Source organism: Amphiprion ocellaris, chromosome 22 (genome assembly GCF_022539595.1).
Source record: "Amphiprion ocellaris isolate individual 3 ecotype Okinawa chromosome 22, ASM2253959v1, whole genome shotgun sequence".
Taxonomy (NCBI): Eukaryota; Metazoa; Chordata; class Actinopteri; family Pomacentridae; genus Amphiprion; species Amphiprion ocellaris.
Genome location: NC_072787.1, coordinates 17,908,597 through 17,929,942, shown reverse-complemented (window position 1 = coordinate 17,929,942; position 21,346 = coordinate 17,908,597). Strand labels below are relative to the sequence as shown.

At 42.6% G+C, this 21,346-nt stretch overlaps 1 protein-coding gene across 1 annotated transcript; it reads left to right on the top strand.

Moving 5' to 3' along the window:
* The first annotated feature begins 10,858 nt into the window (after window positions 1-10,858).
* Window positions 10,859-19,204, top strand: shha (sonic hedgehog signaling molecule a). Its single transcript, XM_023287562.3, has 3 exons — window positions 10,859-11,428; window positions 15,376-15,637; window positions 17,434-19,204. Exons 1-3 carry the CDS (start codon window positions 11,129-11,131, stop codon window positions 18,117-18,119), a joined length of 1,248 nt encoding a protein of 415 aa, XP_023143330.1. The 5' UTR covers window positions 10,859-11,128; the 3' UTR covers window positions 18,120-19,204.
* Window positions 19,205-21,346: the final 2,142 nt, after the last annotated feature.

Sequence of the window (21,346 nt, the reverse complement as noted above, 5' to 3'; positions counted from 1 at the left end):
AGCAGAGGATGTGGCGAAGTCTCACACCGGCCCCGACCTTCCCAAAAACCTCAAGCGGTGGAAGCCGGCCTCTGATAGTTTGGTGAGATTACAGAGGAACAGAAGAGGGTCTAAACTGAAAGAAAACATTTTTAAAAGTGCAGAAACAGCAGTAAATCTTTGTAGAATATCCTATAATATGGCCGTAATGTGGAGTTATGAGAAAAGGCGTTAGGTGGGGCTATTCGAGAAAGAAAGGAGGATCTAAGGTGGGAAAACACCTTTTCAACGAGAACAAAGCATAAACACCAATTTGAGCAGCACTAAACAATAATCAATTTGTGCTACTATTAAATAATAAGAGCCTTGAGCGAGATAATCTCTGTGAGATTGGCTGCACTGCAGAGCGCAGCCACCATCTCCAGTGCGAGCAAGTCCGTTTCCTGTGCTTTTGATCTGCAGATAGAACACGTCTTCACAAAGCTGAAAGATAATGTACGATTTGATATTACGTTCATATGTACACGGCACTAAAACAGCCCTCAGTACACTCCTCAAACACCTGCGCTGTCTGCTCTGTGATCCCCTCACCTGTGATCTAAGCCTTTTATAAACCTCTCCACCCTGCAGTAGCAGTCGAAAGAGCGTTCAACCCCGTAAACTCCTCCCTCTGCTCCTGACGGTTCTCTGAGGCAGTAAAGATAAAGGATGAGGAGTTTCCCACCTGCAGACAGGAAATGGGGATAAGGTCGCCTACAACTGGAGCTGCCAAGCATAAATACTTGTCAGACCTTATCCTGTGCAATCTAGAATATAAACCGACATTCAGGGCAACTGTTGGCGTCCCAATAAGGTCTGACCCTCTGTGATAACGTTAAGAAATATGGTGTTTGGGACCTGCTCAGACATGCCCCTTCTTCTCTATATATCCCACCTAAAGTCATGTTCCAGCCTCTTGTTTGTAGTTCTGATATGTATTTAGTTCTCGGGGTTTTATTTGCAGTGGCAGGACTGGATTAGTTCAGGCTTACTGAGCTGTGCAACGAGAAGGAGACGCAGTGTTGGTAGAGGATGAAAGAACGTAACCGGTTTCTGTTTCTGAATCAACAACTGCAGCTTAACATGTAGACAATTTCATATATATCCAACAGATAGAGCGATAGATAGATACTGTCTTCATACACTTGGGGAAATTCAAGGTATCCAGTTGCTCACACGTTACAGTCGAGAACAATAAGGAAACAATGTACAAAAGAAGGTGCAATTAACACGCAAATCATGCCAAAAATGCTGGTATTCACAAGAAAAAGGTGCAATAATTTGTGGTATTTACAATAAGGTGCAAAATTGCTGATGTTTACAATAAAATAGAGAAAAATAATATCATAGTACCACAGTGGCTGAGAGAGCTTAAAACACTGCAACTTAAAGATGCACTAATCAGTACTAATTTGTACTAAAAATTGATCAAATAGTTATTTCTGTTTGAAAGAGGTTAGAGATTTTGACAGAGAATTGTCACATAATTGTAGTTCCCCTCAGCACTAGAACCCTGTTTAGTGCCTTTAAGTTCATTGTTTTGGTTTAAGACCAAAATCTGTGTTGTTTTCATCCATTGTCACTGCTCAAAATAGCAATAGCTGGTGAAATTTGAAACATTAAATGCCTATTTATCTGTGATCTATTTATCTGTGACTGTCTTTATTTTATTGTCTGTCAGCTGAATCTGTCTATTACTGATCAGACATCAAAGGAGTTTTAATGCAGGCCGCTGCCCCACATTTTCTCTCAAGGGTCACAAACAGAAGCCATTTAAGACGACTGACCCGAAGCCCCGCACATCCTCACCGGCTAAACAAATCATAAAAATAGGTATGAGAGGCCAGCCGGCTGATTGTTTGGCAGCTTTTTATGAAGCTGCCATAAAGGGATTCCATCCTTCCATGATTCATTTGAAGTTTCTGCTTGTTAAAAAAAAACAAAAAAAAAAACGAGTGAAGATGTCTCAACGTGGATCTTGTTATTCATGGTGTCAGGGTGTGAGCGGCAGGGGTCACCGCCAAGGTGCGAGCGAGAGGTGCGGTGCAGTCTGGGTGCTAATCAGACTCGTCCTTTCGGAGGCAGCGTTTGACATTTCCCATCAACGCCGGCTCCCGACTCGCTCTCCTTCCTCACCTGGGCTCTCTCAGACACTCAGCTCCCAAGCAGACTGTCTTCCATAGTGTGTTGACACAGGCAGGCTGCTCCGTCAGTCACTCGCCTCATTAACTCCTGCGGGGATGTTATTCCCACCGCTACAGTCGTACATGCACGTGCCCCCGCATATGCACACTCGCATACATCCACCGAGTCAAAGTTTCCCACTTGGAGGCAGCCGAGTGTTTGTCAGTTTGCACATTTTGACATGTTTTGACGTTTTCTGCTGCTTGTCTGAATTACTACAGCTGCAGGATTCACTGTTAGCCTCTGATCAGACGAATTGATTTTGGAGCGGGCTGACAGGATAAGTGTGTACTTTTTTCCTTGTCAGTTTGGATTATAGCTCAATAGATACATCAGTTGTATAAGAAACTGTACAGAAATTATAAGAGGGGCAGGAGGGCTCTTTATGCAGAGGAGAGGTTGATCCGAATTTTGAGGGGAGAAGGAGAAGGTCTTTAAATATGATATCTCCAGAGAGCATGTTTTTTTTTCATCACTTTCCGACAGCTGTTCCTACTACCACAGAGGACTACTAGCATAGCACCGTTATTGACCGTACATATGGACGAACTCTTTGACGTCATCTGTAGTTTTTCCAAAGAATGGTTTGGTTGCTCCACTTTGCAGTGCCTGACTCCACCACTGCATTCCAAATTGCATACTTTTTGGTTTTCCATACTACAGCAATCCTTACAAAGTATGTATACAGCATGTATACAACTGGGACTGACTATTTTGTCAAAAATATTGCGCCTTCAGCTTTGACGTTCTTGTTCTTTTATCCGTCACAGTCTGCAGTGTGAAATCACCTGTTGGCATGCTCTTGTTGACTCAAGCGAGACAAAGTGACTAATCTTTCACTGTGCAGAGGAGTAGGGCTCAGAATGGCCAAAATAACATGGTGGTTTGCACACTACATATTTCTGGTGTATTACATTTGACACACTATGCATTGGGACACACTAAACAGTTTTCTGGCATACTATATAGTAAGGTAATATGGATGTTTGGGTGTATCCCACCTTTTTCTGGCTAATTCAAAAATGAGCAAAGAGATGGAGCATGAGTGGAGTGGAACATCTCTTGGACATCGACTCACCTCTCCCTCAACCCTTAATTAATGCACAACTTTAAGCCCTAATACAATTTAAACCGATGAGCTACATAAAAATTCCCACCTCAGTGGAGATGCATGATTGTTGAAATTAGCTATAGAGACCAAAACAGTTTTTTGTGTCAGGATGTAAACATGTTTACACCTGCTGTAAAGTTGGACATTTTAACATGGGGGTTCATGGGGATTGTCTCACTTTTGGAGGCAGCCTCAAGTGGCCACTTGAGGAACTACAGTTTTTGGCACTTCAGCAGTGGCTTTATTTTTCAGCTGCTTGAGTGCTCTCTGAATCTCTTCTTTGCAGTCCAGTGGCATTGTGGGTAATATGGACACTAGCGTGGAATTTAAAAAGCAATATATCTGGTTCTGCTGCATCATTTTAATTGTCCATTGTCAGTCTTTTAGATGTGCAGCACTAAATTGGCAGAGTGCTCTTCAATTTTAATTTGAAGGACACTTTTAATATTCTTTGGACACTTTCGGTTATTACTGCATTAAATCAATGCTGTGGAGAAGAAAATGCACAAAATATAAAAATACAATGACCTTGCTTTGAAAAAAAAAGTGAAACTTACATTCAGCTTTGCTCTCCAACATGATCATTTTTGTACTGTCCTCAGCTGAACCCAGGTACAGACTGAGTTGCTTTTGTATTTTCTATCAATCAGCCAATCCAGGTTGGGTTGCTGGATGTGTTTGATCTTTATATTTCACAATAAAACAATAGATACAATACATATGCCAGAGGAAAATATTGTATGATTGGGTTTTTCATATCTGGCACTTCTGTTTCCCACTATAAGCGTCAATCACAACACAGTCTGCGGTATTTGACACAAAATTCATTGCCGCTTTCACTCTGAATCACCATCAAATATCCAGCTGACAAAGATCTATGTCCATCCAAAGCCACAAATCATAATAAGATATGAGCCTGTGTCACTTTAGTTCAGCTTCCTTGTTCCTTTCAGGCAATAACTTTGATCAGTGGCAGCAATTTCCTGGATTAGTAAAGTCTGAACAAATGCACAAAGCGGGAAGGATATAGGTTGCTGTGGAACAGATTGCTATCAACTTTGATTTATCGCAAACTGTGACACTGCAGAACGTGCCAGCCACTTCCTCTTCTTGATAAACTGGGATATCTGTGGCAAATCAACTGGAAATTGGCTTAAATTAAAGGAGAAACTGTAATCCCACAGCATGGGAAGTGACGTGTGCATAGAGTTCCACTGGGGAAATGTAAAATATGCAAAAACTGCTACCCAAGCAACATAACAAATAAGCAGCAGGGTGTCAGTCTGATGATAGATGCAATGTTTTGCAGATGTCATCAAGGGAAATGAGAAAGAGCTGATTGAGGAGAGGAATGCCTGAGCAACATGTGAGCATACTGTAAATGACTATCAGACACTCAGGTGGTTACTGTGGTCGCATGGGTAGTGTAGTAGCCTGCTGAGGGGGCGTGGCGAAGCTTTACTGCTGTTTGTTGTGTTCCTATTCCTCATTTTAGTCAGAAGGGAGTTATTACCACCATTTTCATAGCCTGGGGTGAAATGGCACACACTCGAAGCACTCAGGGCTCATTAGAGAGATACAATCAGTGTCCTCACGTTAATGAAAGCAAATGCAAAAGAGTTCATGTGGAAGCAGATTGCGCATCTCTGAGAAGAACATTTGTACAGCCGATACTCTCACATCAGTGTGATTATGTCTGGAGCTTCAGCCAGTTTCACAGCATTGTATCTTTGAGTCATCATTTGTGTTTTGATAGAAACTGTTCAAAATCTTGTAGATCAGCATATTTGTGGTTCAAACATCATAGCTGACATGCAAATACATAACAATGGGATCTGCACTTAAAATCAGCCATTGATTCTGCCAGGAAGATGCAATCATCACAAAAATTTCTAGACACATTATGTTCAAGTGCAGATTGCTGCTTTGTAGTGTCAAGAAAATGAAGCAAAACTAACGAGATCATCTAACCTTAGCGGAACGCTTTTTTTTCCACTTATTTTAAAGACCCCCTCTGGTGAAAATGAGTTTTTTTTTAAACTTTGTTAATGTGTCCAAATGATATTTTTTTTATATACTTGAAGACATATCATGAGCAAAATAATCAGCCAACACTGTTGTCAATGGATAAACATTTCTGCCTTAGAACTGTAGTGAAAAGATGAGCTTAAATAAAATGGATTTAGACTCCGAGCAACCAAATAACCAATCCTGCCAATGTGCAGGGAGCCATTAGTCTTCAGAATTGGTTTCTGGTTTGAACATGTACAGCCGAATCACAACGATATTGCAATTTGCCATTGTCTGTTGTCGAGTGGTTTTGCAGTGTCTGAACAGTGTTGTGGGTGAGCTGGTGTGCTTGAGCTGCTTCGTAGATCTGCACATTGTAGAGGAAGCAACAGTGTAGAGCTACATCTAAGCAATTTTGAGGCATAAAGGGATCATTTTCAATAATAAATTTACAAATACGCAGCTTCTGTACACAAAGATGAGCTTTAAGGTGTTTAATCAACAGAGTGAAATTTTAAAGGGGTACTCAAAATTTAGACTGTGAAAACAATGGAAGGCGTTTTCTAAAGTCTGAGATGTCATCAGAGTTATCTCTTGGCTCAGACCTCAAGAATTTGGTTTTTAAAGAAAGCCTAAATTACAAACTTGAAGCATAAAAAAAACAGACAATACCAGGCAGTGTGGTTCAACCAAAAGATGCAGCAGAGTTGCAGTATAGCAAGTCTTACATGCATGTACAAAAAAATCTGGATATTTCAGCCTCTGCAGTGAAAATACTGACCATTTCTTTTAATTAGTGAGTCATGCAACCTAATATTTTCTCATGAAACTAACATTTTTAGGCTCAGATAAGAGACAAATCAACTTTCCTTTCTTCTGACAAACTTTCAGAACAGTTATGGATAAAAGTATGGATAAAGTGTCTAGAAAATGACAGTAAAAAGAAAGAAACTTCTAACTATTCCAGCTGGCAGGTCCGCTTTGCTTGTTTGAACAAAAATAAAGAAAATTCAAAAACATCACACAATTTTCTCGAGGAATGGTACCATATTTTATGCGATATTCTCAGCCACTTCCTTGCTGAGAATCTGATAAAGACATTGATAAATGTCTGTTAAATATGAGACGGACGGAGGAAACACCTCGGGTTATTTCAGGTTAGCATAAAGACTGGAAGCAGTGGGAAACAGCTAACCTGGCTCCATCCAAAGGTAACAAAATCTGCCTGCCAGCACCTCTGGAGCTCATTAGTCACAACATTAGGTCCTTTTAGTCTATTTCATGCAAAAACTGGGGTGTTAAAGTGCCACATTCTGATTTTACAGACAGTTACATGCTGGACTTTTTCCTTGGTTGGGAGCAGTTACTTCCTGGATTCTCTGCTGGTTGCCTGGCAACCTCTCAGTAACAACATGACCATGCCAGGGCTATGTGTTTCCCATTGTTTCCAGCCGTTATGCTAAGCTAAGCTAAGCCAAACCTGTGGGTTCATATTTAGCATAGAGGTATGTGAGTAGTATCAGTCTTTACACTCAGCTGTTTCTTTAACATGAATATTCTTTACAGTGAAACCACAGAAGCTTTATGTAGAGTCACAAAACTGAAATAAACCAAATGTGCTGCCAAGAAAATGAAACTATCAAGTTCACTTGTTTGAGAGAGAAGTGAAGCCCGGCGGCACTTTTCTGTAAGAAGCGCTTTGAGCTCAGTACCAGACCAAACAACTTGTTTAGATGTAAATCCCTGTCAGTGTCTCATCACAAAGTCACGTTATGTCTGGAAATAAACAGACACTTATCATGTCAATACCTCGGAGCCCTTCCCTTCTCCGTCACCGTTGCTTAAGTTTGTGATGGTGTTGCAGTGCGCGGCGGCCAGCGCTGACTCACCTGGTGGAGTATCGCACAAACACCAGCCCCCTGCTCTCCACTCACTCACCTCCTTCCCCTCCCTCTGAGTTCACCCTGCCCTGCAGTTCAAAGCCTGTCTAGCCTTGGCGTTTAATGTTTAAGTATTGGGAGCGGCTGGAGAGTGCAAATAAAATGCCTTTACAGACTCCAGGGCACGCTGAGGGCTGTGATTCTAGATACTGTATTGTGAAATTTCCATTGTACTTGACAGATTAGCTTGAGGGCACTTGAATCTGTTCAGCTGGGCTCTGAGTCTTTGCTTCTGCATAATGCTTGATGCGTGCGGCTTAGATAAACCATTTAGAGGAAGATTATTCAAACTTTATTGCTCTGACAAAAGAGTACACATGTCCACGGGATAGACTGTGACTTGTCTGTGTTGTAGAATGTTTGTCAAAAGTTCAAAACAGGATAATGTCTTGAATGCGGACCCCACCTGCAAGGAGAAAACCACAAAGAGTTGTGGTAGGGCCGCCTTTCTGTTGGGCTGGAAGAAAGGAAACCCTATTTGCAGCAAAGGAAAACAACACGGAAAGCCTGACACTACTTATATGTTTGTGCGTGATTATTCTGTAGTCCTAATCCGTCTAACAATGTTACAAAACATTCAGACAGGAGGAGGCTTTAAAGCAGTAATTGGGGGGACTTAAACTGGTTAAACTCCACTCAGCCACTTCTAGTTGCATCTCGCTCGTGCTTGATCGAGACTGTGGCACAAGAAATCAAACATGGGTGTGGATTTAGTCTGATTCTAAGCATATCTTTTAATTCCTTTGAATGTCAGGCTGAGGAAGGAGCGTTTTAAAGAAAGACGGTGTAACACAGCAGATATATCCAAGTGGATAGAAGGTTGAATGCCAGGTCTTTGCATATTGGAGGGGAAAGGGTTTGATGCTACACACAAGTAACCAGAAACTGATGACTCACTGGCCGTTTTCACGCCTCGCACTGGATTAGCCATCACATGCAACAGGCTGCTTAATATGAATTGTGTAATGCCCTCAATCCCTCCAGAATCATTTCATAAAATTAGCCTGTGTTTTGCTGTGTCACCTCCATATGCAAAACCAAGGTCAGTGCAAATAAAACCGAGTGGCTTTTTGGAAGCTGTTTGCTTTAAGTAGTATTTTTTTTCCTACATGCTATCAAGATAAGTTTACAATTAAAAGCTCATATGCCAAATTGGCCTGAGATACTTAAATCATCCAAACTGTCTGCAGTGATTTCCTTTGCCTTTTGTTGCAAACTCCACCCATCTGGCAGTGAAAAAGACCAAAATCAAACAATGAAGTGTAATGTTTGCAAATACTATTTGCCCCGGGTCTGGCTGAGGGGTTGGTTGGTTTCCTCTGTGGGAGAAACTCAAGTTCAAACCCATCTGCACACCTTGCTCTTTAGGCTGCATTATTCATTGCAATTTCTGCATTATTCATTCCACTTGGCATCACATTTTGTCATTTGATTAATTTACAAAAAAACAACTTACAGTCTCTATTGTTATTATTATTATTATTATTATTATGATCATTTTATTGTAGCTATTACTGCTACTCCTTTCCCCTGGATGCTTCTTGGAGACCTCTGTGGACTCTCCTCTTCTGCTCGCTGTGGGTTTGAGGCATTCACATGGCATGCTGGGTTTTATCTCAGAGCTGTGACACCTGAACCAACACTCTGACCCGGGGGCCAAACAGTGCCTCTGGTGTCCCTCAGGGCACCACAACTGCTGTCAGCTCTGTGTTTGACTAGCACCTCCGCTGCTGAAATGTGTCTAGGGAAGACATCTTAAGAATCTCCCTGAAATACAGCAAAACCAGACAGACTTCAGTCATTTGAGAAAGCCATCACTGTAGAGTAGTCTACTTTGGGTTATGCAGCAGCGAGCCAAGTGCACAGGTCATCTTTTGGCCGAGAGCTGATGCTCATGGTCTCAGTGAGCGGCAGGTAGTCTCACCTGCTCTAGTTGTGGTGCCACAAGCCTGGCACAGACTGAACAACACCAGACTGGAGGTCAGCCAGAGAGAGATTTAATGAGACCGAAGCCACACCAAAGGCTGGCGTATCTGTCCTCACTTCAGAGCACCTGTGCCACACTGCCGGCGTGATGAGAGCTAAAGTTGCTCCAAAACAGACCCTCTTCCTGTAATTACTCTTTGTTGTCATACAAATAATTTTCCTCTCTGAAACATTTTAGATATCTGTTTTTGTCTGAAATGATGTGCCTTGATTGTGAATGCAGTGTCGTTTTATGCCTGCTGGTGCCATGCAGTTTTAATCAACAACAGCAACACTAAAAAAATGTCTTAATTGGCTCTAATCACAGGTATAAAGCGCTGTGTGTATGCTGAGGTAAAACAACTCAGGAAGTCTGGTGATTGAAATGAAATCTGTTTAACACCCAAGCAAACTCATTATGCAAGTACAGATTTATTGGCAGTGTGTTATATCCGCCCTTCTCCACTGAAAGCAGAGAATAAGACAGAAAGTTGCAGTTATAAGTCCCCCACTGCCTTGAGACACTTAATGCAGTGGCTGACTTTGCTGAATCTGTCAACAATGTGGACTTTGGTGAACTGCGTGTAGGAGAACAAATAGTTGATCCTTAGCCTTTAACACCCACAAGCAGGACATTTTACGCACTAAATAATCTAATTCCAATAATAATTGGCTTTAGTTGAGTCGGCCAGGCATTTAAAACACTTTCTAAAGCCTCATCTACTATTGTACTGTGAGCCTGTCCCGTTCCCACCCTCATTCTTAAGGAGTCAACTTTATTGTGAGTCAGACTTGTAGCAATTAGTGCGATAATTAGACGAATATGTGCCTAGTTAAGAATTATGATATGGAACAATCATTTAAACAATAAAATGCATGCTCTGACGCGTAAAAGTAAAATGCGCAACAAGGGCGCACAGTGCGCGCACTGCACAGGCGTTAGTGCAGGCTTGTTTTTGAAAGTTTTACCAGGTTTGGTGTAGTCTGAATAATAGCAAACCAGAAGGTAAATTCCAATATGTTTGCTCAGCTTCTTTAAGACTTTGAATCACCAAAATGGTACGAAGTTTCTCCAAAGGCATTCTTGTGCGTAAATTCACGTTGGCATGCCTGTGGTTTTTCAGGGAAACTGGGTTTGAGGCGAAATCGAATTTAAATCCACCAATCTAATCATTACTAGAATAATCAAACTTCATTCTGTTTGTAGAGTTATATTGGTGGCTACATGGTCACAGCAAAATCATCTGGTGTGCGCATTGCGCGTCCACGAGCAGCTTTATTCTCCGGGGAAACGCATTCTGTGCGGAAAGTTGTCCCAGACGCACTCCAATTACTGCACTCACACTGAAATCACTTCACCCAACTACACTGCCACAGATTTGAGCTCAGCACTGTGCAAGTTGCCCTGTCTGTGCTTCCTCTGCTGTGAAAGCTAGAAAACGGGAGGGTGAAAAAAAAGACGGTTTATAATTGATGTTTTCCCATGGAACAGCCCCTCCTCCCCGCAACACAGGCTAACCCTCAGGTGGAAGAAATCTTTTAAGATTTTTTGTGGGATAACATCAGGAGGGTTTGTCTAGGCGAGCCAATCACAAGTCCCTCCCCTGCTATAGATCGGTGCTATAATACAAAGCAGTAAAAGCGGTCGGCTCACACAAGCGGCTGCAGCTCGACTAGAGATCCCGTGGCTTTTAATTCCCTCACTACTTTTTTTTTTTAAAACCCTCCTTCGATGTGCCCCGTTATTACCATTTCTCCGAAGCGTTCATTTCCGCACCTGCCACGGTAAGAGACCAAGGCGAAGGCGAAGTAGAAGAGGAGACAAGGACATTGCGAGAGCCGGGAGAGGCAGACGGTAGAGATAGCAGCGGTGACTCGTTTGAGATCTTAAAGGACAAAAATGCTGCTCTGGACCAAAATCGTTTTGGTCGGTCTCATCTGCTTGTCCTTGGTGTCTTCTGGGATGGGATGCGGACCGGGCAGGGGCTACGGCAGGAGAAGACACCCGAAGAAGCTGACACCTCTTGCGTACAAGCAGTTCATCCCCAACGTGGCGGAGAAGACCCTCGGGGCAAGCGGCAGATATGAAGGCAAGATCACAAGAAACTCCGAGCGATTTAAAGAACTGACTCCCAATTATAACACAGACATCATATTCAAGGATGAGGAGAACACCGGTGCCGACAGGCTAATGACTCAGGTAAGAAGACAGAATAACCTTTTTTTCCCTCTACTGCCCGTCTCCTAACGCACCATCACTGCGCACTGCAACAACCTCCTTTTCAGACTGATTGCGCACCTTAAGTGAAGTCTGTTTTACCCGCTGCTGAACTCTTCACACTGAGCCTTTTAACTTCGCTGTAAAAGCAGATGCGCTTTATGCACCAGCATGGGAGTTTTCAAAGGCTGCAGGCTTGAAGCGAATATAGAAATCCAGCTGGAGAAGTGATGTGCAGGCGGACAGTCAGGACACTCGGCCTTCATGATTGTGACAGTGTATTTAAAATATTAATGTGCCCCTCTCCTCATATCTATATTTGTATCTGTGTGAGGCTCTATTTGTTGGTTTTCAGACGCACATTCATTCTACCTTACGTTCCATGAATACTTTGACTGTTTGGTGCCTATTTAAGCTTTACATCGCAGCTTGTTTAAGCGCCTTTTCTTTATTCCAGCCCCTGAACGCAGGAAAGCTGGGGATGTGCACCGCTTCCAACAGCCGGGCTTATTCGGGCATGGCGTGGCTCATTCAGACATTTTCTTGCACAGGCTGCTATAATTTGTCCTTTCGCGTGGTGCGTGCATCTGTGGATGAAACACTGGCATTTCTTTGAGAGTGTTCAGGACTTCATACATGGGTGAGACTCGGTCAGTTAGCTGTCTAGGAGCAAGACGCACCGGACTGCTGGTACCTTTTACAGTGCACGAAGGATGACATCTTTTTTAAACACTGCATCCTCATGGCCTCACAGGCAGTGAGTTATTAAACCCTGCAGCTCGTTCAGTGCAGATAAGACGAAGAAGGCTCACAATACATCGCCTTGATTTCTCTCCAGGCTGCAGGATGCCGCGTCTCTTCGGCATGACTTTTAGCACTCAGATGCTGGTGAATTATTAAAGGCGCTTGGATGATATTGGCTCAGTAATAATAAAATGCCGGTGGTGATGGTGATGGTGGTGATGAAGCCAGGCGCGCGCCGGAGTCCCTGAACCCGTGGCTCGCACCATGCATGAGCACGAGCTCCGATGAAATATTCACTGTGCGTGCGGTCTCGGCGTCCCTCTCAGCCCTCCCCACATCTACTGTCATACACCTATAGCTTCTCATACACGGGGCTCGTGAAATCACAGCCGCGTGGGGATGTGATTCCTAACGTGGGGATTCACGGCTGCCCTGGGAGGTCTCCAGCAAGAAAAGAAAAAAGTTTGATTTAACTGTCATTTGATTAATTTCTGGAAATACAGAGAAGCACCTGCCTTGAATCAAAGCTTTCAGTCTGAATAAAATCTCACAGCTGCCATATGCCTCAATCAAAACATACAAACAAGGTGTGAGATCTGACAGAATGGGATTAAATGGGTCATCTGTGGCTCACCTCTGTCCAACTTGGTGGCCTATTGTTAGCAATGTTGGGGGGTTTCGTCTTGTTTTGCAGGTTTATTTTTTTAAAAAACATCTCTGTGGATGATGGTTCATCATCCATTTCCCACTCCGAGCGTTTACACAAAACACAGCAACCATCTCTAAAGTGTGAAATGTACATGAAAGACCTTTTAGGCACCCCTCACTGGGGCCTGAAACGCAATGTGAACTTAGGACCTCTGGTCAGCGGGAGGCCATAGTAAGTTAAAACAGGTGAAACTATCCTTATAGTAGGGGATATTGTGAAGCCATCGAATTAAAGCATGTACAGCAAAAAGACCGCGCTGCAAGTGACATAAGCGTCATCACATGGGGATTTACGCTGTGCCAACGGTCTTTACGCTCCAGTGGGTTTTTACGCACGGAGTTTTACGCACGAATACGGTGGACTTCTCCCGTTATCTTGCGTTTTAGAAACCAGACGCTGCACTCATACATGAAACAAGGCACGCGTCTGGAGTAGTTCCGTTAGATGTGGGAAATGAATGAATTAATCAATCAATTCACTGAGGTCTTGCCAAGACTTTATACTTGAAGGAGCGCTTGAACAAGCACCTATTCCTTTAACCATTAAGACACAGCTCACTTCCTGAAAAGTTGCCAAAAAGATACACAGATACAGACATTTACAGATAGTTTTCAGGAGGGATGGGGCCTGAGTTGCACAAGAGAATGATTTTTAGCATCTAATCCAAAAATGTAGCTTCGTGTTCAGTGGTAAAACCGTATTCGTCTTAAAGTGATTTGACATTTTCTATCGAGAAGCAGTGAAATTGCTCAGGGAATTCAGCAGAAGTTTCACTCATTTCAAGAGATAACCAAAGAAGAATAGGTAGGTTTTTGAACAATAAAATTAGTTAAAATTCAAGAAATTGTTTGGTTTTCCTGTTAAAACAGATCTCTTCCAGCTACAGTGGCATATATTACTTTTCACTTTGAAGAAATTAAGACCAAGATCCAGAGCCAGATTAAATTTCTTTTAGAAGTGTTTTTTTTGGGGTTTTTTGTTGTTTTTTTTGCAGTGCAGCAGTGTTAAGAGCCTGCTGTCTCTGCCCACAGTGCAAACGAGTCGGAAAAGAGATGAGCTGGCGGCTTGTTTGCACTGACAGGTAGCTGATAAGTGTTTCCTCTAACCAAATCATTTGTGAAAAGATTAAGAGGCAGGCTGTTGAACAACTTTACCCGGAGCACAAAGCGCCGGTCCAAGGCGCCCTGCTGGGCTTCATGGTGGCTGAGCAGAATTTGGCTTGATTTGCGGCACACGACCTAATGAATTAATAAATAGGTTAAGCTTTACGGCTCTTGACTCCGACAATCCTGCTCAGTATGTTGAAGGTTTTTTTGGGGAGGGGGAAGGCGGGTATTTTTATTCAACACATTCTACAAGTGTGATATCCTCATAAAACAGCCACTGATATATGTGGAACTTTCTTTTCTGCTATACGAGTTTGAAGGTCTGTGTGAACATTCCTGCTATAAGTCCTCTGGCTGTCCATGAGGGGAAAGGACAGTGGGTCACACATAGACGCTCCTCTGTGGCCCCCATACAATCCTCGGATATTTCACAAGTCTGTCAGTCAGCAGCCAAAACACCTCGACTTAAGGAGGCATGTCACGTTTCCAAGACTTTGCAGGGGGAGAATAATGAAAGTTTCCCTCCGCTGTTGCACTGAAAAGACTCTTTGTGATGTTTTATTTGACATATTGGTCAGGCGTCGAGAATAGTTGTCTTGGAGAAGGCCAAGCATCTTCATTGAGAGCGCAGAGAGGTTTGGGCTGCGACGATTTATTCGCAGGACAAACTCCAGATATTTTAAGGCAGCAAGCAGCTACTCTTGAAGATCATCTTCATATCATCTGCATATCAATTATTTATTTAAAGCAAACAGACAACCAACAAAGGACTCGCTCATTCCATAATACAAAGCCATGAATTCATAATGTATTAATGTTGTTTTTAACGCAACACTTTTTTTGATAGAAAGGGACGCAGCTCGCACCATTTCAAAGACCAAAGACCCATATGTTATAGGCCAGTGAAGCGAATGCAGTGCCTTATCAATATTTCATCGGCAGCTTTCTTATCCGAGATGTGCCCTCTGACGGTGCTGCTCACACTGAGAAATGCAAGCACACATTCAGGATCAGAGCAGCTCCAGTTTTCACCTCAGCTGGGTGGAATCAGGGGCGTCAGGTGGGGATGGAGAGGTGTGGACGAGGCCTCAGTGCGTCCAAATGTAATCTTTAATCGCTTTTTTATTCTCATATAACAGCTGGGAGCATGCAGGCACACAAGGGCTACATCAGGAAAGAGGGAATTGGAAGGAAAATTTGCCGTCTTATGTTGCTTCTGTGGCTTTAGGATGCTATGCGCAATCAATTGTGTCAGTGTGGTGCCAAATGCCATCTAGATTTGCCCACATTTTACGCACACGTGAAGCCACTCCATGCGAGCAATTCCAGCTAATTCAGGTGCTTCACTGACCCATTTCTCCCTCCCGCAGAGATGTAAAGACAAGCTGAACTCGCTGGCCATCTCAGTGATGAACCAGTGGCCCGGGGTGAAGCTGCGGGTCACCGAGGGCTGGGACGAGGACGGACACCACTTCGAGGAGTCGCTCCACTACGAGGGCAGGGCTGTGGACATCACCACCTCAGACAGGGACAAGAGCAAATACGGCACTCTGTCCAGGCTGGCGGTGGAAGCAGGATTCGACTGGGTCTATTACGAATCCAAAGCTCACATCCACTGCTCTGTGAAAGCAGGTATGACAGGCCAGCTGTGGGAGAAAATAAGCAAATGTATCATCATAAGGCGCAGGTGCAGCTCAGGGAGGCTGCAGAGCTGCTAGAAAACTTTCACCCAAAACTAAAGTTGCATCTTATTATGAGTCCAAAAAGACAGAAATGAGGTTGCCAAGCGTCCAGACAGCTTTACTGCGGTGACCAGCTCCAAGTGTGACATTAGATCTGTCATAAAATGCGCCTTAGTATCTCTTGATTCATTTATATCGCAAAAGTATTGCTCAGCTTAACGATCAATAATAATTCAGTGAATGATTAATCACCACTCAGTCTATTTATTTCATGGGGTGACTGAAGTGAAATGATTCCCTATTAAAGTGACTAGACTCCTTTACGAAATTGTAAATAGATATTTTCTATGAATGATGTATGGGCACATCCCAGCCTGTGGCGTTAGGAGCGTTTCCAGGCAGCTTATTTCTTGATCTTACATCGCCCCACACTGTCTCCTGGTGGGAACCACGACCATAATCTAACAAGGCTGCTCCGTGTGACCTAGAAAAGCAAATCGTTTCACTCTCAGTGTTTTTTGGAACTAAAATAACTGCTCTGATGTCAGTTTTGAATAAGGTGACAGTTTTTATTTCGTGATATAAGTGAAAATCGAAATAATACACCTTTAAATCTTGCGTTGGATCTTATTAATCTTGGATTTAAGATGCTAAATGTTAAATTTTTTGACTAATTTTTGCCTAAAAATCACCTCAAACAGGCCTATACTACAGGATGGCACAGAAAACATTTCTCCACACTGATTGATGAACCGTGGCGCCTTTTCGCAGCTCAGACTTTATTGATAAATCCCTCATTTATCATTCAACACACACGTTTTGAGATCACAGTATGGGCCAGGCCGATGTGTCATTAGGGGTCATGCGACTTTACCAAAAGGATTTGGCTGAACAATGTTGAATTGGTCGGGGTAAATCTGGTTTTCAGTTGTCACCTTATTTCATGCTCGGGAATCTTAAAAGAAGATTAAAAGCCCCCAAATTCTGAGTAGAAAAACCCCTCTTTTCTGTGTGCAGGACAGTGTGATCCTAGAGACTGGTATGTGAAGAGCTCCACCAAGGCCAAAATTATTGTCATCAAGGCTGACAACAAAGCAGGGAGAGGTGGTAGACAGGGGGGGACATTGATGTTGCACAACGGAAAGCATTTAAGAGTCCGGGCCCTCATTTAAATTCAAATCTACAACTCGAGAGGCTTGGAAAAGTGGCTCCACTGGGTAAATAGTAGTTGTGAGTCGCCTATTTGTGTGAATTGTCACATAGAGGTTTCTGCACCTGAGTAAATATGGGAAGAGTAGCTGGGAAAGGCGTAAGTGTTCTTTACCGAGAGTAGCTCGATCCACAAGCTGATTTAGAATAACAATGCCTGCTCTTTATAGGGTTTTTTAATTAAGAATAGATGAGCCAAGGCTTTCAGTTTTCGCGTCTCAGACAACGTGGGCCAAGCCAATACGCATCTGGCATGAAGGAGCCGACAGGCATCATTATGCAAAATGCATATGGCCCACCATGATGTGTGGAGGCAGGAAAAATACAAATACGAGTTAAAAAAGGAGTGTTTTTGAATGGGCCTTTGAATGGGACCTGAACTGTAAAGGCTCAAAGCACTTGTGATATTATTTTTAAAGTCCTAGAAGCGTTTCCAAACTGACCGTACAGTGGCACATCTTGGTTTTTTGGTGCAATCAATATTTTCTGATCTTTCTTCGGTGAGATTTTAACAGGATGGTGTCTTATTTTTAACAGAAAACTCAGTGGCAGCAAAGTCAGGCGGCTGCTTCCCGGGATCCTCCACGGTCACCCTGCAGGATGGCACCAAGAAGCCGGTCAAAGATCTCCAAAGCGGCGACCGGGTCCTGGCAGCGGACGAGCGTGGGAACCCGATTTACACCGACTTCATCATGTTCATCGACCAAGACTCGACGACGAGGAGGCTCTTCTACGTGATCGAAACCGACGCGGGCCAGAAAATAACCCTCACCGCCGCGCACCTCCTCTTCGTCGCGCGGAACGGCTCCACGGAGACGCACCGGGGGATGTCGGCGGTTTTCGCCAGCCAGGTCCGACCGGGACAGAGCGTGTTCGTGTTTGATGACGCCGAGCGACTCGTGCCTGTCACCGTAAAACGGATTTACACGCAAACAAACGAGGGCTCCTTTGCGCCGGTGACCGTGCAGGGGACCGTCGTGGTGGATCAGGTCCTTGCGTCCTGTTACGCAGTGATCGAAGACCACGACCTGGCGCACTGGGCCCTGGCACCTGTCCGGCTCGCCCACTGGGTGTCCTCGTTGCTGTTCAGTTCCCAGCAGCCTCCAGCCAGTGCGCAGAGCGACGGAGTGCACTGGTACTCCAAAATCCTTTATCAATTAGGGACATGGCTCTTGGACAGCCACTCGATCCATCCACTTGGGATGTCAGTATCCCCGAGTTGAAACCTCCACTACAGGAGCAGAATGAGACTAAACTGTAGGACACACGAACTATTCAGTAGATTAAAAAAATAAAATAATAATAATAATTAAAAAACGAACAAACAGACAAACAAGACAAAGGCCCCAGCGGAGTTGGGATATTTATTTCAGTGACTTTTCCATGATGTGTCCCCTTACAAAGAATGAATGGAGCCTTAAAAAGTTTCTCTTTGAATAATTTATTCTCATGTGAACTCTGCTGCTGTCCCAGAAATGGATTCTGAAACGGTGTGAGCAGCAAATTGTGCATAATCTATTTTTGTATATCTCAAATGCAAAAAAAGAAAGAAAAAATGAAGAAAAAAATGAAAAAAAATAACGAAAACGAAAAAATATCGCAAAGAGAAAGAAGATCATGTAGAACGGAGCTAACTTTGACAGGTTGTAATGTTCATATGTGCATATATGTGCAACTGACTGTTATATTTTGGGGAGAACAAACTTCACGGGGTTCCATAAATTATATTTTTATACACAGAATTGTAAATTAGATTTTGACAGATCGCTACCGAATCACATTTCGTTATTTGAAATAGTGTAAGATATGAGAATATATTTTAATTTAAATACAGTAGTTGGGAAAGTATTGGAAAAAATCTTGTACTGCTTGGTTTATTAAGAATTTTATTATTTTGTAAACTGTTCGTTTAAGTTGTCGGAGAGGGACAGATATTCTGCCTCATGTCTGCATTCTCTGCTTTTTTTTCTGTGTGTTTCTATTTCTTCTGTTTTCTTCTGAGAAAAAAATATTAAATGCAGATTCTGACAATTCAGTAACAGTTAAAGTAGTACTGAAACAGTTTTGGTTAAATAAATTAATAAGTAACTCCTGTAAATGTACTAAAATGTTATTTTTCTTTTCATATTTTGTAATAGGGAAATAGTTTTATAGAAATGACCTGCGGCAGATGCACAGTTTGGATAGTCTATATAGCCAGACCATACAAGTTAACTTTCATAACAGGGCGATGTGTCAAAAAAATGTCTAGAGTTTATTATTTATATGTTTATTACAAAATGAGATAAAGAAAATCTTCAAACTTGCAGTTGTTACATGTCTTTGTCTAAATGGGTTCCACAGAAAACACCAAGAGGAACATTTTGAAGCGTTTTCTGACCAAATTCAGACCCTAATTAATAAAGAAATCAGCAAACTTGTGCTGATATTCCCACTTTGGTACAATTAGGATCAATTTGTGGGTGGCTTTAATTAATTAGAACAACTGGTTTACATTGTGATGGAAGACTGGGAGGGCCGGCGAACAATTTCGCCCTATTTGGCAGCTTATACAAAACGGAGGATATACTTTGAAGTGCCTTTTGCATGCTTGCGAAATGTGGAGAGCCCATGTCAAATTTAACGAGGTCTGTCCTGCGCAAATAACTTCGAACTTTTGCAGACAAATTAAACACAAGTGTGTTTGTTGGGCCCGACTCTGCTCCTCGGTGTCTGCAGCTTGAGGTCACATTGATCCATCAGTGGCTGACAGTCAGTCTGGACCAAATACAGAAATACATTGTAGTCCCAACAAATCACCATAATCCTCCAGTATTTTCAGAGAGACTTATTGTGTTAATAGTGTGAGCTTTTAGTGATGGATTTTTTGCCCTCTGCGGTATTTAGGCAGCACATCTTTGTCAAATTGATTACAGCATCAGCGTCTCCCTGGAGCCTGGAGGTTGTTATGCAATGCAAGGGCGACACGGTGTGGTGGAACAGAGGTACTGCAGATGGGAAAATATTCCGAGTCAATAAATCACATGAAAAGTGACTGAAACCTTGGAAGAAATGAGCAAAAAATGCCCAATATACAATAAAAAAAAAAAACTTGTTCTGCCTATTTTCCAAAGATATTCAGTTTACTGTCAAAGAAGTGGGAAGAAACTAGAAAATATTTTGAGGCTCAAACTGATCAGAATAGGAGGAGATTAATTTAATAGTTGACTGGTAATTGATCAATTGTTGCAGCATTAGTTCACTTCTTACCCTCAACAAGAGCTAAAAAAAAATCCAACAAAACATCAAAAGACAACAGATTTGAAAGAAATTTATCCTGACTCCTGAAATCTACTGGAGGCCACCAAATCATAGCTAAAAAGATTATTTAAAAAAAAAAAAAAAAAAAAAAAAAAAAAATCAGCATTAATTTCTAACATCCTATGTCTGGCACTAAATTGGATGTTTTTTTTAATGGGGTTTGGTTTGATGAAGGTTCTTGGAGATTCAGGATGTTAGAAAGCAAACTGAAATACTTCTAGCTTTGTGAGGATTAATTTAAAAGCTTAAAACTAAATATTGCAGGTCCGTGGAGAAGCAGAATTACAAAGAAAAGTCTGCAATACATGAAAATAATAGGAATCTATTATAGTTCTACAATTCCGGGATCGCAGCAGTGATAAAAGCCATCCGTCACCCAGATTTATCAAAGGTAAAAGGGGCCACTGAACCGGAGTTTCTGAACTGTTGCAACACGAGCAGGAATTCCATTTTCGTCTCCCACATTGTGTTTTGTTGTTGATATTGTGAGGTGGAAACTTCAGGGAGGGACAAAGCGGCCCATCTCTCCCAGCACGGTGACCTTGGGTCCCTGTCAGATACAAAAGCGTCTGTGCAGGGCAGCATTCCTCAGAGCAGGTAAACAGAGCCTCCTCTAATCCCTCTGGGGGCCCTCAGTCTGCTGGAGCTCAACAACGGCTTTTACAAATGTTGACATTTGCAAACATGAACAGTCTGGCATTCTGGAAAACAAAACACTTCGTTTCTAAGAGAGATCTGCAAACGGCAGAGCTCGCTCTTTCCAGGCTGCGTTTGCTCGACTGTGGCAGCAACCGACGGGAGCTGAACATGTAAGAGGTGAGTCGGAGGGAAAGGAAAAGGATCCGGTCCAGAATGACACGCCTTTATAACTACATCTTCCTTTACAAGCAATAAATTGAAGGAGAACGCTACTTTTAGGAAACAAGAACATTCGAGGAGATAACGTCATGGAGGATACACACATGGGTAGATAGAGTATATAGACTTAAGATGTAATGTATGAATTATTTTGGCAAAAATAAAGAGAAACAATCAGACTTTGGCAATTAAAGCAACCATGTGAGATCCTACAGGCTGGTATTGGCTCTGAAGACAAGTTACTGAATGCAAAAGTGAACTGAGGTCCCATTTTTCCCCATAAATAACATAC